The 18074-nt window shown below is 43.3% G+C and overlaps 1 protein-coding gene across 1 annotated transcript in view; it reads left to right on the forward strand.

Annotated features, from left to right (window-relative positions):
- Positions 1-3325: 3325 nt before the first annotated feature.
- The window catches only part of LOC135536806 (zinc finger protein 585A-like), a 40618-nt gene continuing 25869 nt past the window's right edge, over positions 3326-18074 (forward strand). The window contains exon 1 of the mRNA XM_064963032.1: positions 3326-3374. Coding sequence (XP_064819104.1) covers positions 3333-3374 — 42 coding nt within the window. The 5' untranslated portion in view covers positions 3326-3332. The remainder of the gene's footprint in view (positions 3375-18074) is intronic.

The raw sequence follows: 18074 nt of genomic DNA on the forward strand, positions 1-18074 counted from the left end.
GTCGTTTGACTTAGCAAACTTGAGGATCGGATGTGTTCGACCTTCTTTTCAAAATGGTTGACGAAGTTCATCTGCAGAGAGGGAGGAAGGGGAGGAGGATTCAGGAGGGAGGAGAATGGCAAAGAGCTTCCTAGGGTTAGAGGCAGATGCTTGGAATTTAGAGTGGAAGAAAGTGGCTTTAGCAGCTGACAGAGGAGGAAAATGTGAGGAGGGAGTGAAAGGATGCCAGGTCCGCAGGGGGCTCAGTTTTCCTCCATTTCCGTAGGCCTCGGTCGGAGCAATTCGCAGTGAGTCGTAGCCACGGAGCTCCGAGCCGGCCTGGAGGATAGGGGATAGAGAGTCAAAGGATGCAGAAAGGGAAGAGAGGAGGGTTGAGGAGGCAGAATCAGGAGATAGGTTGGAGAAGGTATGAGCAGAGGGAAGAGATGATAGGATGAGTAGCTCAAACGAAGGTTCAGCGTCAGGAACCATCCAGTAGGAAAGTGTGGGAAGTGTTGGATGAAAGCGAGAGGGAAATGGATACAAGGTAGTGGTCGGAGACTTGGAGGGAGTTGCAATGAGGTTAGTGGAAGAACAGCATCTAGTAAAGATGAGGTCGAGCGTATTCCTGCCTTGTGAGTAGGGGGAAGGTGAGAGGGTGAGGTCAAAAGAGGAGAGGAGTGGAAAGAAGGAGGCAGAGAGGAATGAGTCAAAGGTGGAGTGAGGTTAAAGTCGTCAGGACTGTGAGAGGTGAGCCGTCCTCAGGAAAGGAGCTTATCAAGGCATCAAGCTCATTGATGAACTTCCGAGGGAAATATAAATGATAAGGATGTTAAGCTTGAAAGGGCTGGTAACTGTGACAGCATGGAATTCAAAGGAGGCGATAGACAGATGGGTAAGGGGAGAAAGAGAGAATGACCACTTGGGAGAGATGAGGATCCCGGTGCCACCACCCCGCTGACCAGAAGCTCTGGACACATCCTCCTGAATACATGACAAACAACAAATATGTCGAATGGGTCAAAAAGTTATCATTTTATATAAAATAAATGAATAATTCACATCAGATAGAATTTGCTGTGAAGACTGTTGTCATTGTATAGAAACCAGGGTTTGGCCCCCAAGACGGGGGTTCTTATCAGCTATCCATTCCAGACACATCTCCTCCCTGGTACCACATAGTACACAAACACCAACTCAGCTATCCATACCAGAGACATCTCCTCCCTGGTACCTCATAGTACACCAACACCAACTCAGCTATCCATACCAGAGACATCTCCTCCCTGGTACCACACAGTACACCAACTCAGCTATCCATTCCAGAGACATCTCCTCCCTGGTACCTCATAGTACACAAACACCAACTCAGCTATCCATACCAGAGACATCTCCTCGCTGGTACCACACAGTACACCAACTCAGCTATCCATTCCAGAGACATCTCCTCCCTGGTACCTCATAGTACACAAACACCAACTCAGTCTATCCATTCCAGAGACATCTCCTCCCTGGTACCTCATAGTACACCAACACCAACTCAGCTATCCATACCAGAGACATCTCCTCCCTGGTACCACACAGTACACCAACTCAGCTATCCATTCCAGAGACATCTCCTCCCTGGTACCTCATAGTACACCAACACCAACTCAGCTATCCATACCAGAGACATCTCCTCCCTGGTACCACATAGTACACAAACACCAACTCAGTCTATGGAATGCAGGCTGTAGCTTTTATCACCAAGCTATCATCAATCTATTGCCAGCGCCAGAGGCCCAACTCAGTCCACTCAGACACGGATGAGAGAGTACCGAGCATAAACAAACACTATTACAACATAATCTTGTAATGCATAAACAGTTAACACTGTTTCTATTACAACATAAATGACATTTGAATAATTTTCTACCATAAACCCTCAGGGAGTTATCACACTGTTTCTATACAATGACAACAGGGTTCTCATTTATTACTTAACTATGACATTGAATGGAAAAATTTTCTACCATAAACCCTAAGGGAGTTATCACACGATAATCCCTGGGTTCTCATCCCTTATTACTTTGACATTGAATGGAATGATGGGCGTCCTAACCAGGTCATAAGCCATTATAGTGCACAGACTCCTTCACCCTTAAGTTGACTGCTATTAATTTAAGATGTTATAAAGCAGTTATGAATGTGCTTAATACTGCAGAGTTGATGGTATCACAAAAACATTCAGGATCTCCAAGAAATATGGGCAAATTGGAGCGTAAACAGATGTATATTTAGGATGACAAACTACTGAGTTGTACAAGCAAGAACCACTTCCAGATATTAAAAAACGTCATTATATTATTATAATAACTCCAAAAACAATTTTGAAACTAAATGGAAGCAAATAAAATGTATATTTCAAACTGACAACAGGATTTGTGAAAGCTGTGAAAAAAGGAAGATGTGCAGGCTACAGTAACAATGAGCGCCTGTTAATGCATGTGTTAATTACAGTAATTTACTGTGTTAATTACAGTAATTTACCATACCTCATTCTTGGAGTGGAAACATTGTTTGCCGTAACATCATGCTCAATAAAGATCCTTAATGTGGCTTCAATTGATGGTTTTGTCACACGGTTATTTTGTTCACATTTATTCCTCCTTTTATAGAGCATGAAATACAGTTATGGATGATTTGTGACTCATGTTATGTAGTGCTTATGAAGCCTATATGAATGCTTTATGACGCATTCATAAGATGCACTGGAAATAAATCGGGACCAAAATATGTACTTTCCTCTCCCATACATCTTCCCTGACAGAATGGTGCCTTCTGGTTTGCTTAATATTAGGAGTTTGATGTATAACATTAACTTTTACTTAATAACTTTCCCCACCGCTGTACTTGAAGGTGCAATATGCTTTGCCATTTCCTGGTTGCTAAAATTTATTTTAAGCATAAAGTTTTTTTTACGTGTAATTAAAAGTGTGCACTCGTCTAATGTGAATTAATGTTTTGTTGTCGATGTTTAACTACCTGGTCTATTGAAATTAGATTATTGAACAAAATATATATATTTTTATTTATTTTTTTGAGAATAAAGGAAATGCCAGAACTAAAAGACAATAACTTTTGTCCGTTTCTCTTTATAACTACAGGCCGACTCAGGTCAAGTTTGAGGCCAGCAACATCAACAGTGAGGACAAACCCAGCCTGCCTCTCTCCTTCCACACTGAGTCCAAATCTACAGTCACTGGGCCCTGATTGTGACAGTGGAGCCCAGTTTTTACAGCAGGATCCAGAGATGGCATCAGTGAAGCTGGAAGACTGCAGTCAAACACTGGAGCTGAATGCCAACATTAAAGATGAAGAAGAGGAGGAGAAGATTGGGACATCTGTTACTCATGGTAAGAGCAGGACAGTCTATTAGTGACCCAGTCTATTAGTAGGTTTAATTCTATCTATAAGTTCCCTTCATAGGGTATACCTCCATTAGTTATGACCCAGTCTATTAGTAGGTTTAATTCTATCTATAAGTTCCCTTCATAGGGTATACCATTAGTTATCCATTAGTAGTTATGACCCAGTCTATTAGTAGGTTTAATTCTATCTATAAGCATAGGGTATACCTCCTTCATTAGTAGGGTATTCCATTATATGAACCAGTCTATTGCTATTGTGAATTCTGTCATTCTGACATCACATCCCTGAAGAACACCAGACTGTACAAAACTTGTTTTTCATTTTGAAAAGTTGCTGTAGAACTGTTTCATGATGAACTGTTTCAATGAGAAGGTAGATAATATTTCATGCTACTGACACTTGCATGGTTTGACACCAGTATTGCCAGCATTTGTTTTATTCACTGGTCTGTCTGGAGTGATCAGCGAGTAGCCTAAAGAGGTGAAGTACAGTGGGGCAAAAAAGTATTTAGTGACTGTTTGAGGTTGTGTACATGTCTTTTATACTGATAACAAGTTCAAACAGGTGCCATTAATACAGGTAACGAGTGGAGGACAGAGGAGCCTCTTAAAGAAGAAGTTACAGGTCTGTGAGAGCCAGAAATCTTCCTTGTTTGTAGGTGACCAAATACTTATTTTCCACCATAATTTGCAAATAAATTAATTAAAAATCCTACAATGTGATTTTCTGGAATTTTTTTTCTCAGTTTGTCTGTCATAGTTGAAGTGTACCTATGATGAAAATTACAGGCCTCTCATCTTTTTAAGTGGGAGAACTTGCACAATTGGTGGCTGACTAAATACTTTTTTGCCCCACTGTAGATAAACTGCCAGTGTTTTAAAGTTCTATGAAGTGAGTCTGTGTAGTTACTAACCCTTGTGATAGTGAGTGGAGGATGATATGAAATGAGTCTGTAGTTTCTAACCCTTGTGATAGTGAGTGGAGGATTATATGGGTCTGAATTTTCACTCTTTTTTGGGGGGGGAATCAGCTTTTTGTCCACTTTTAGAATAGTTGTATTCCCCTTTTGTATTGGACAGTATAGATCCTTCAGAAAGTATTCATACCCCTTGACTTATTCCACATTGTTGTTACAGCCTAAATTATTATTTTTTATTTTTGAGCCATCTACACACAATACCCCATAATGACAGGCAAAACATGTTTTTTGAAATCTTTGCAAATGTTTAAAAAAATAAATAATAATGCAGAAATATCTCATTTACATAAGTATTATGGTGGAAGATTGCAAGGTTATGTTATAAGACTTTTATTGCATCAAATGGTTGTTTTATTCGACAGAACAGAGTATTCTTAACTATTGTGTGTGTGTTCTACTGAGGAAGGGCCTCTGGGCGATAACACTGACAGGAGATTTATGATGTCTTCTGGGTGATTAAACCTAAAGAGCATTCCAGAGCATGAGATAATGTTTCTGTTCTATATGGTACCAGGGAGAGATGGCTCCAGTTTGGAGTCGGAGGGACAGACACTGGTCTTTACACAATGAAAACTGTATTATAGGTATATTTCATACAAATCTTAACCTTGTGACCCATTGTATACATCTGTCGTGTGTCATGTAGATGGAAGAGGATGGACTTTGTACTTTTGTCTCTGGGCTCTCAATGAATCATCTGAGCGTGAATTTGTCGACCAGCCATGACCAGCCATCATTATCGTAGAGCACTCAATCGATTCAATTTATATGTGTGCGTTGTATTAACCTGCTCCCTTATTAATAAGTGATTTAAAGATGTTGTTTTAGTATAACTCTGACTTGTGTGATAAGTTTGTCTCTCCTCATTTGATAGTAAAGGAATTAACCACCACAGTATTCACACCCCTGAGTAAATACTTTGAAGAAGCACCTTTGGCAGTGATGACAGCTGTGAGTTTTTCTGTGTAAATCTCTAAGAGCTTTCCACACCTGGATTGTACAATATATGCACATTTATTCTGAAAAAATAAGTGCTTTCATTGCTAGACAGCCATTTTCAAGTCTTACCATAGATTTTCAAGATGATTTAAGTCAAAACTGTAACTAGGTCACTCTGGAACATTCAATGTCTTGGTAAGCAACTCCAGTGTATATTTGGCCTTGTGTTTTAGGTTATTGTCCTTCTGACAGGTGAATTTGCATACCAGTGTTTGTTGGAAAGCAGACTGAACCAGGTTTTCCTCTAGGATTTTGCCAGTGCTTAGTTCTATTCCATTATTTTTTTTTATCAACCAACAAAAAACGTCCAAGTCCTTGCCGATGACAAGCATACCCATAACATGATGCAGCCACCTCCATGTGAAGAGTGGTACTCCGTGATGTGTTGTGTTGGATTTGCCCCAAACATAACACTGTGTATTCAGGATTTTAAGTTCATTATTTTTGCCACATTTTTTGCAGTTTTACTTTAGTGCCTTAATGCAAACAGGATGCATGTTTTGGAATAGTTTTACTCTGTAGAGCTTTCCTTCTTTTCACTCTGTTATTGATGTTAATATTGTGGAGTAACTACAATGTTGTTGATCCATCCTCAGTCTAACTGTTTTAAAGTCACCATTGGCCTCATGGTGAAAACCCTAAGCAGTTTCCCTCCTCTCCTGCAACTAAGTTAGGAAGGATGCCTGTATCTTTGTAGTGACTGGGTGTATTGATACACCACCCAGAGTGTAATTAATATCTTCACCATGCTCAAAGGGATATTCAATGTCATTTTTCTTGTTTTTGTTTTACATTATGGGGTATTCCACTGGTGTTATGGGGTATTCCACTGGTGTTATGGGGTATTCCACTGGTGTTATGGGGTACTCCACTGGTGTTATGGGGTACTCCACTGGTGTTATGGGGTACTCCACTCCACTGGCGTTATGGGGTTCCACTGGCGTTATGGGGTACTCCACTGGCGTTATACTCCACTGGCGTTATTCCACTGGCGTTATGGGGTATTCCACTGGCGTTATGGGGTACTCCACTGGTGTTATGGGGTATTCCACTGGCGTTATGGGGTACTCCACTGGCGTTATGGGGTATCCCACTGGCGTTATGGGGTACTCCCACTGGCGTTATGGGGTACTCCCACTGGCGTTATGGGGTACTCCACTGGCGTTATGGGGTACTCCACTGGCGTTATGGGGTAAGGACTACCCACTTTTCGGGCCTACCACTTTCTGTCCTGATCGGTCCACCAACTGGTGGTTTAGAATCTACAGATGTGGTTTTCATATTCAGATGGTAAATAGTCATAGTAGAATTCATGTTGGTACAACAATATCCAATATCTAGTCATGTATCCATGCCCTTGTGTGTGGTATTGTGTAGGCCAATGACTCAATTTAATAAATTTTAAATTCATGCTGAAACACAACAAAATGTAGAAAAAAATCAAGGGATGTGAATTCTTTCTGAACTCACTGTAAATGAAGTCATATGTATATCTCACTGACTGGTTCTTCTGATGTTGTTCACACAGGAAACCATGTTGAGACATTCTCTACATCCAGAGAGCAACAGCAGGAAGATCACAGAGCTAAGAGGTCTCACCACCTCCCACATTGTGAGATTTTCCCATTTCTATCAAAGCTAAAAATACACCTAAAAATACACACAGGAGAGAATCTGAATTCCTGTACTGACTGTGGGAAGAGATTCACAACATCACAAGCTCTGACAATTCATCAGAAAGTGCACACTGGAGAGAAGCCTTACTCCTGCTCTGACTGTGGGAAAAGTTTCCCCAGATTGGATAAGTTAAAAAGTCACCAACTAATACACAGAGAGAAGCCATTCTCCTGCTCTGACTGTGGCAAATGCTTCAAAACATCAACTGAGGTAAAAGTTCATCAGAGAACACACACAGGAGAGAAGCCTTACTTCTGCTCTGCCTGTGGAAAGAGTTTCTCCCGATTGGATACCTTAAAAGTACATGAACGTGTGCATACAGGAGAGAAGCCATACTCTTGCTCTGACTGTGGAAAATGCTTCACCACAACATCTGATCTAACAGTTCATCAGAGAACACACACAGGAGAGAAGCCTTACTTCTGCTCTGACTGTGGTAAATGCTTCAAAACATCAACTGAGGTAAAAGTTCATCAGAGAACACACACAGGAGAGAAGCCTTACTTCTGCTATGCCTGTGGAAAGAGTTTCTCCCGAATGGATACCTTAAAAGTACATGAACGTGTGCATACAGGAGAGAAGCCATACTCTTGCTCTGACTGTGGAAGATGCTTCACCACAACGTCTGATGTAACAATTCATCAGAGAACACACACAGGAGAGAAGCCTTACTTCTGCTCTGACTGTGGTAAATTCTTCAAAACATCAACTGAGGTAAAAGTTCACCAGAGAACACACACAGGAGTGAAGCCTTACTTCTGCTCTGACTGTGGGAAGAGATTCACAACGTCACAAGCTCTGACAATTCATCAGAGAGTGCACACTGGAGAGAAGCCTTACTCCTGCTCTGACTGCGGGAAAAGTTTTTCCCGATTGGATAAGTTAAAAAGTCACCAACTAATACATAGAGAGAAGCCATTCTCCTGCTCTGACTGTGGTAAATGTTTCAAAACATCAACTGAGGTAAAGGTCCATCAGAGGACACACACAGGAGTGAAACCTTACTTCTGCTCTGACTGTGGGAAGAGATTCACAACGTCACAAGCTCTGACAATTCATCAGAGAGTGCACACTGGAGAGAAGCCTTACTCCTGCTCTGACTGCGGGAAAAGTTTTTCCCGATTGGATAAGTTAAAAAGTCACCAACTAATACATATAGCGAAGCCATTCTCCTGCTCTGACTGTGGTAAGTGCTTCAAAACATCACCTGAGCTAACAGTTCATCAGAGAACACACACAGAAGAGAAGCCTTACTTCTGCTCTGACAATGGAACGAGTTTCTCCCAATTGGAAAAGTTAACATGTCCCCAGCGAATACAAATAGACAAAGTCTCACTTCTGCTCTGACTGTGGGAAGAGTTTCCCCCGATTTAGATACCTTTTAATGTCACTAGCGTATACATACAGGAGAGAAGCCTTTCTCCTGCTCTGATTGTGGAAATTGTTTTACTGATCAGAGCAGCTTAACACACCAATGTATACACACAGGAGAGAAGCCTCATCGGTTCTCTCAGACCAGCTAAGAGGGAAGTCATTACATCACTTCATTCTCATCTCATAAATGAAGTGGTAACAGTGAATTTGATAACATTTAAGAAAGAATAAAACACTATTGGGATCCGATTGTTTCTCACTGTAAGAGAACCGTGCAGAGGAAAGGGCGTGTTATAGAATGTTAGCTTCTTGTTGTTTTACTGATCAGTGAGCACCTTGTCAGTTTTTTGTTGTGTTTTGTTAGCTTTTACTCTAAATATATTTGCCTTTAGGGTTGAATATCCTTACATTGAAACAATGAAGTCTGACTGATCTGTGTGGTACTCTGTGGGAATAAGTTAGTAGACACAACATGTATCAGATAGAGATGGTGTGATGATCAGTTTTCTGTGGGAATGAGCTAGTGGACAACATGTATCAGATAGAGATGGTGTGATGATCAGTTTTCTGTGGGAATAAGTTAGTAGACACAACATGTATCAGTTAGAGATGGTGTGATGATCAGTTTTCTGTGGGAATGAGCTAGTAGACAACATGTATCAGGTAGAGATGGTGTGATGATCAGTTTTCTGTGGGAATGAGCTAGTAGACAACATGTATCAGATAGAGATGGTGTGATGATCAGTTTTCTGTGGGAATGAGCTAGTAGACAACATGTATCAGATAGAGATGGTGTGATCAGTTTTCTGTGGGAATGAGCTAGTGGACAACATGTATCAGGTAGAGATGGTGTGATGATCAGTTTTCTGTGGGAATAAGTTAGTAGACACAACATGTATCAGATAGAGATGGTGTGATCAGTTTTCTGTGGGAATGAGCTAGTAGACAACATGTATCAGATAGAGATGGTGTGATCAGTTTTCTGTGGGAATAAGTTAGTAGACACAACATGTATCAGATAGAGATGGTGTGATGATCAGTTTTCTGTGGGAATGAGCTAGTAGACAACATGTATCAGATAGAGATGGTGTGATCAGTTTTCTGTGGGAATAAGTTAGTAGACACAACATGTATCAGATAGAGATGGTGTGATCAGTTTTCTGTGGGAATGAGTTAGACTGAGGATGGATCAACAACATTGTATGATGATGACCAATTTAGTGATATACATACTTTGAAACGATAAATATGTTCATTAAATTGTCTTAAATAGATGTATTATTTTGGTCATTGATGAATGGATTTGGATGTCTGCATTGAACTTAATTGATGTGCGAATGAAAAATAAATATTCTACTTGAATTTGTGCTGGTCAAACTTTGGGTTATTTATACTGACAATGCAATGTTTTTTGTTTAATTGATGTTATTCAAACTAATTTAAATGTCTATGTATCTAGTCAATACATGTCACTAAACCTCTACATGCCAATTAGCTAGTGAGAATCGCAGAATGGTGAACTTAACTAAACGACGGAGAGTTTTGACTGTGTGATATTAGATGCTTCTTGTGTAAATATTTTCTGTCTGGATTTTAATGATTTGTATCATACAAATAATGTTTTGCAGTATAAAGGACATGTTTTCTTATTTAAATAAAAGTTAAATAAAATAACATTTATTTTGTCAATGTATAATTGTAATGTGTTTTCTATGGTGCCAAAGTCCAGGGACAATATTACTACCACAATTCAAGTATGATCCACTTACTATTCGGGAATGGAACCAGAGAGGAAGCAGCATTAGCCTTTACCTGCCCCATTGTTCAGAGTGGAAGAGCTGGGAACTCACCTGTGATCTACCAAAACCTTTCCTATTGTGTTAGTAAGCACCACAGCATTTTAGGAAGCCATTGTTCAGAATCTGTTCATACACACAGTAACAATGGGAGGGGGTGTGTGGCCTGCACAGAGGAGAACCAGGAGGTTGATCTCAGACTTTTATTTAGAACTGGGATTCTATCCAGAGTTGACAGATTAACAGTGAGGACAAACCCAGCCTGCCTCTTTCCATCCACACTGAGTCCAAACCTACAGTCTAGTGATGGGCATTCCAGTCTGCCTCTTTCCATCCACACTGAGTCCAAACCTACAGTCTAGTGATGGGCATTCCAGTCTGCCTCTTTCCATCCACACTGAGTCCAAACCTACAGTCTAGTGATGGGCATTCCAGTCTGCCTCTTTCCATCCACACTGAGTCCAAACCTACAGTCTAGTGATGGGCATTCCAGTCTGCCTCTTTCCATCCACACTGAGTCCAAACCTACAGTCTAGTGATGGGCATTCCAGTCTGCCTCTTTCCATCCACACTGAGTCCAAACCTACAGTCTAGTGATGGGCATTCCAGTCTGCCTCTTTCCATCCACACTGAGTCCAAACCTACAGTCTAGTGATGGGCATTCCAGTCTGCCTCTTTCCATCCACACTGAGTCCAAACCTACAGTCTAGTGATGGGCATTCCAGTCTGCCTCTTTCCATCCACACTGAGTCCAAACCTACAGTCTAGTGATGGGCATTCCAGTCTGCCTCTTTCCATCCACACTGAGTCCACAACCTACAGTCTAGTGATGGGCATTCCAGTCTGCCTCTTTCCATCCACACTGAGTCCCAAACCTACAGTCTAGTGATGGGCATTCCAGTCTGCCTCTTTCCATCCACACTGAGTCCAAACCTACAGTCTAGTGATGGGCATTCCAGTCTGCCTCTTTCCATCCACACTGAGTCCAAACCTACAGTCTAGTGATGGGCATTCCAGTCTGCCTCTTTCCATCCACACTGAGTCCAAACCTACAGTCTAGTGATGGGCATTCCAGTCTGCCTCTTTCCATCCACACTGAGTCCAAACCTACAGTCTAGTGATGGGCATTCCATTCTTTCCATCCACACTGAGTCCAAACCTACAGTCTAGTGATGGGCATTCCAGTCTGCCTCTTTCCATCCACACTGAGTCCAAACCTACAGTCTAGTGATGGGCATTCCAGTCTGCCTCTTTCCATCCACACTGAGTCCAAACCTACAGTCTAGTGATGGGCATTCCAGTCTGCCTCTTTCCATCCACACTGAGTCCAAACCTACAGTCTAGTGATGGGCATTCCAGTCTGCCTCTTTCCATCCACACTGAGTCCAAACCTACAGTCTAGTGATGGGCATTCCAGTCTGCCTCTTTCCATCCACACTGAGTCCAAACCTACAGTCTAGTGATGGGCATTCCAGTCTGCCTCTTTCCATCCACACTGAGTCCAAACCTACAGTCTAGTGATGGGCATTCCAGTCTGCCTCTTTCCATCCACACTGAGTCCCAACCTACAGTCTAGTGATGGGCATTCCAGTCTGCCTCTTTCCATCCACACTGAGTCCAAACCTACAGTCTAGTGATGGGCATTCCAGTCTGCCTCTTTCCATCCACACTGAGTCCCAACCTACAGTCTAGTGATGGGCATTCCAGTCTGCCTCTTTCCATCCACACTGAGTCCCAACCTACAGTCTAGTGATGGGCATTCCAGTCTGCCTCTTTCCATCCACACTGAGTCCAAACCTACAGTCTAGTGATGGGCATTCCAGTCTGCCTCTTTCCATCCACACTGAGTCCAAACCTACAGTCTAGTGATGGGCATTCCAGTCTGCCTCTTTCCATCCACACTGAGTCCCAACCTACAGTCTAGTGATGGGCATTCCAGTCTGCCTCTTTCCATCCACACTGAGTCCAAACCTACAGTCTAGTGATGGGCATTCCAGTCTGCCTCTTTCCATCCACACTGAGTCCCAACCTACAGTCTAGTGATGGGCATTCCAGTCTGCCTCTTTCCATCCACACTGAGTCCAAACCTACAGTCTAGTGATGGGCATTCCAGTCTGCCTCTTTCCATCCACACTGAGTCCCAACCTACAGTCTAGTGATGGGCATTCCAGTCTGCCTCTTTCCATCCACACTGAGTCCCAACCTACAGTCTAGTGATGGGCATTCCAGTCTGCCTCTTTCCATCCACACTGAGTCCCAACCTACAGTCTAGTGATGGGCATTCCAGTCTGCCTCTTTCCATCCACACTGAGTCCCAACCTACAGTCTAGTGATGGGCATTCCAGTCTGCCTCTTTCCATCCACACTGAGTCCCAACCTACAGTCTAGTGATGGGCATTCCAGTCTGCCTCTTTCCATCCACACTGAGTCCAAACCTACAGTCTAGTGATGGGCATTCCAGTCTGCCTCTTTCCATCCACACTGAGTCCAAACCTACAGTCTAGTGATGGGCATTCCAGTCTGCCTCTTTCCATCCACACTGAGTCCCAACCTACAGTCTAGTGATGGGCATTCCAGTCTGCCTCTTTCCATCCACACTGAGTCCCAACCTACAGTCTAGTGATGGGCATTCCAGTCTGCCTCTTTCCATCCACACTGAGTCCCAACCTACAGTCTAGTGATGGGCATTCCAGTCTGCCTCTTTCCATCCACACTGAGTCCCAACCTACAGTCTAGTGATGGGCATTCCAGTCTGCCTCTTTCCATCCACACTGAGTCCAAACCTACAGTCTAGTGATGGGCATTCCAGTCTGCCTCTTTCCATCCACACTGAGTCCAAACCTACAGTCTAGTGATGGGCATTCCAGTCTGCCTCTTTCCATCCACACTGAGTCCCAACCTACAGTCTAGTGATGGGCATTCCAGTCTGCCTCTTTCCATCCACACTGAGTCCCAACCTACAGTCTAGTGATGGGCATTCCAGTCTGCCTCTTTCCATCCACACTGAGTCCAAACCTACAGTCTAGTGATGGGCATTCCAGTCTGCCTCTTTCCATCCACACTGAGTCCCAACCTACAGTCTAGTGATGGGCATTCCAGTCTGCCTCTTTCCATCCACACTGAGTCCCAACCTACAGTCTAGTGATGGGCATTCCAGTCTGCCTCTTTCCATCCACACTGAGTCCAAACCTACAGTCTAGTGATGGGCATTCCAGTCTGCCTCTTTCCATCCACACTGAGTCCCAACCTACAGTCTAGTGATGGGCATTCCAGTCTGCCTCTTTCCATCCACACTGAGTCCCAACCTACAGTCTAGTGATGGGCATTCCAGTCTGCCTCTTTCCATCCACACTGAGTCCCAACCTACAGTCTAGTGATGGGCATTCCAGTCTGCCTCTTTCCATCCACACTGAGTCCCAACCTACAGTCTAGTGATGGGCATTCCAGTCTGCCTCTTTCCATCCACACTGAGTCCCAACCTACAGTCTAGTGATGGACATTCCAGCCAGCTCTTTTGGCTCTGTCGTAGCAGAATCAGAATTAGTTAGGTAACATTGATAAATAAGATGTTTTATCTACTTTCATAAATATGCTTATGTGGGGAAATGACTTGGGCCCCAGAGAGGGGAGAGGTCAGGCTTGTCTTCATATGTGAACGTATCTTTTAAAACACGTGAAGAGATGATTGAGGGGGAACCAATTATCTCTTGGCTCCACAATGTCTGTGTGCCAGTCACTCCCTACCTTTCCCATTCGGGGGAAGAGTATGGCAGTGTCTGGAACCATTGTATGTCCCCTCTGATGTTGCCCTTATCTTGACCTAGAGGCTCACTCTCCTCTTGTGAGCTTGTCCAGGTGGAGGGGGTGTATTTGAGATGAGAGTATCTAGAATTGACAACTGATATATGCCATTGGATGAGGTAATGTTTGGTAATGGGAATTACCAAGAACGAGAAGTTGAACCTCGTCTAAGACAGCGAACTGAACAATAATTTATAGCTAATGCTGTCTGGCTATGGGATACTCCTCTCTCAAGTAAACGTCTTTCTGTGTGCAGTTTTCCCAAGACCTGTGGTTCATCTTGGGAGGGGTGGATCTTTGCTATAAAAAGATCCCAGTTGCCATTATGTTGACTCTCAGAATTCATTTATCGACACTGAATTGATCCGAGAGTCACAGGGCTATGGTGAAGCTAATTTAATTAACAGATGAAGTTTATGTATAACTCTGACTGGTGTGTGGTTTGTAAACTCTCCTTTCCCTCAGTAATACAGGCAATTACCATGACAGCTCCCAAACGGCTCTTTAAAAAAGTATGTTTTGTTATTTTTCAAGTCAAACAGTTTGCGATAGTTTGACTATGATTGGTGTTAAAACAATTCTAATTATATGATTTAATGAAATCATACTCTACCTTAACCACAATGTATTTAAAAATGCATTGGTTTGTAATTAAATAGAATGCTATTAAACATTTGCATTTAAAGTATAACTTTTTAATGTATTTAAACAAAGTGCATAAATCTAACCATTCAAAACGAATACAATCTGAACAGCATAATATAATATTGCACCATATCAAAGAAAAATTACAATTTGCAAAACTGCAGCATCCCACTTAAAACATTAAACTGGTCCCTCTATTCTCCTTTATTGCCATGCTATAACTAACAGCACACAGCAATACTGACCATATTTCGCTTTTATGAGAGATTTGCATTCAGAAATGCAAGCGGCATCACTTTCAAGGGGCTGATGCGGTTTCTTCTCTCAGTAATTATTTGTCCCGTTTTCGAGAAGACCCTCTCAGAGGGAACGGATGTGGCCACTATGCAGAGTCTCTCTGTCATGACTTTAATAAGCCGTGGGGAGACAGAGGCCTTGTTCTTCCACCAGCTCAGAGGATCTGGAGATCTTTCAGAACGAATGTGTGTGTGCTTGAGCATTTAGGCCTATATTATTGTATTTATTTTTGTTCATTCTTTGAATTAGTTAATTCTATAAATTTTAAATCTTTTGATTATTCGTATCTTAATTGTTTTATATTTTTATAAATAGATTTGTCTCTTCTGATATCCGAGCCGGATCCCAACGTTCACCTAGAAGAGCCGGCTCTCAGAGCCGACTCGTTCGAACGACCAATCACTACTACGGTCACTGGTTCGTGATTGTGACTGGAGCCCAGCACCTCTACTTCCTGTGGCAATGGTAATGATTATAACGTTTCCTCGTGAGGTATTTCATATTAACAACACCTTCCTAATATTCAGTTGCACCTTTATTCCCTCAGAACAGCCTCAATTCGTCGGGACATGGACTCTACAAGGTGTCAAAAGCGTTGCACAGGGATGCTGACCCATGTTGACTCCTATGCTTCCTAGTTGTGTCAAGTTGGCTGGATGTGCCTGGCACCTACTACATTACCCCGTTCAAAGGCACTTGGCGAGATGGTTAGAGTTGTCAACAAAGCGGCTTGACCGAAACATGACTCCACGTTTTGGAACCACAGGTGTGGCGAGAACTCCATCTGTTGGAATAAGGCGATAAGAGCGTTTATTTCAGAGAGCGTTCCGTAAGCCACGCCCCAGTGGGCGGAGCTAGGTACGTTGGACTGGGACAAGTTTTAATATAATAAAGCCTCTCATTCTACACTGGGTCAGCCTTGGTTCTGTGTAGCATAGTTATGCGAATACATTTGAGACCAGTGCATTGAAGTTAGTTTCGTCTTTGACCTAATCAGGGAAATATCTTTGAGTAGTAAGCAGGGAAACAACGAGTCCCAGACAGTTCAATAGAACATACCAGAGGAGGGCATCGTTTACTAGGCTACATCATTTATTAGGATCATCTAATACCACCAGTGTTTGGAATACATTGAGTTCGTTGACAAAACAGACCGTGGAAAGCCTTTTCTTACACATGTATTTGTCAAAGGTCCACGTTGGGTCTATGTAAACTATGTGATTTAAATTGGAGATCGATTTTATAGCAGTGAATGTAATCTATTAATGTATTGTTCTAGTATTTCTAAGTAGCAACCATATCAGCCAGGGAAACTAAATGTTCTCACTTTATGATAGAACATTCACATTTTTCAGTGAAGTTGAAATCCGTCCTATTCAATAGTAAGGTCCCTTGCACCATAAAGACATTGCTGTGGTGCCCACCAGGCCATCTGGTGAGGCACCCAGACCCTGTGACCCAAAACCCTGACTCCTGCACATTCATCCCTGTAGCCATTTGAATGACTTGATGCCCTCCTCTTCGTTATCAGACAACACCCCATCCAACGACTGATCTGAGGACTGTTTTAAGCAGGGACGGAGTAACGCCTTTGGTCCTAACCACAGCTCCATAATTCCAGTCCTCGTGGTGTGACTGTTGGTGCGCTGTCCAACTGTTGCCTGTCGTTTAGCCTCCTGCTGCTCCACCGACAGCACCATGCCAGCCAGGACGCCTGCATGCCCCAGGTGCCCTTGTTCTAACAATGTCCGGTACAGACAGGGATGACGTGGAGGGTAGCGGTTGTTCTGGCTCAGGTTCAAGAAGACATTTCCTTCCACTGAACCTGCCCCAGAGACTGTTCCTCACCCTCTGATGATCCTCCTCTGTGGGCTCTCGGGACAGAGGGTTGTAGTCTTCGCCCGGGTACAGATCCTCCACTGACTGCACCTGATTGGGCACGGCTGGCATCCGTACGGACGATATTGTGAACCGCCAAAATAGACTGCATGGCTCCACTGATGAGCTCCGCGGAGGCATTCTAGGTAGAGAGAATCCCCAGGTCACCTATAGAGACCAGCCAACAGGAAGGATGTTAAGTGACACATTCCTTTCAATGAATGACTTGGAACACCTTGAAATGCATTTGTTGTAAGAAATGTGCCAAATAAATATAGTTTGATTTGATTGATGACATTACCGCTGTATAATATTTAATAAACTCATTTTCAAGCTGGGTCTCAGGGACTAAGAGAGAGATAATGCTGGGTCTGACTCTCCAATGCAGAAGGACGTCTGATCCTGACAATGCTGGGCTATATATTGATTGTCTGACCTAATGCTGGGCCTGACCTAATGTCTGACCTAATGCTGGGCCTGACCTTTGTGGGTCATGACTTATGCTGGGTCTGACCTAATGCTGGGTCTGCTTAGCTAATGCTGGGTCTGGGCCGATGCCTGACCTAATGCTGTTGACCTAATGCTCTGACCTAATGCTGAGAATTGGCCTGACCTAATGCTGTAATTGGCCTGACCTAATGCTGGGCCTGACCTTACATGATTAGTTGAAATGCTGGGTCTGACCTAATGCTGTCTGGTCTGACCTAATGCTGGGCCTGACCAAAACATGCTGGGTCTGACAAAGTCTGACCTAATGCTGGGCCTGACCTAATGCTGGGTCTGACCTAATGCTGGGTCTGACCTAATGCTGGGTCTGACCTAATGCTGGGCCTGACCTAATGGACACCTGCTGGGTCTGACCTAATGCTGGGTCTGACTGGGCCTGACCTAATGCTGGGTCTGACCTAATGCTGGGTCTGACCTAATGCTGGGCCTGACCTAATGCTGGGCCTGACCTAATGCTGGGCCTGACCTAATGCTGGGGACCTAATGCTGGGTCTGACCTAATGCTGGGTCTGACCTAATGCTGGGTCTGACCTAATGCTGGGCCTGACCTAATGCTGGGTCTGACCTAATGCTGGGTCTGACCTAATGCTGGGCCTGACCTAATGCTGGGTCTGACCTAATGCTGGGTCTGACCTCATGCTGGGCCTGACCTGGGCCTGACCTCAATGCTGGGCCTGACCTAATACTGGGCCTGACCTAATGCTGGGCCTGACCTAATGCTGGGTCTGACC

Source organism: Oncorhynchus masou, unplaced genomic scaffold, assembly GCF_036934945.1.
Source record: "Oncorhynchus masou masou isolate Uvic2021 unplaced genomic scaffold, UVic_Omas_1.1 unplaced_scaffold_666, whole genome shotgun sequence".
Taxonomy (NCBI): domain Eukaryota; kingdom Metazoa; phylum Chordata; class Actinopteri; order Salmoniformes; family Salmonidae; genus Oncorhynchus; species Oncorhynchus masou.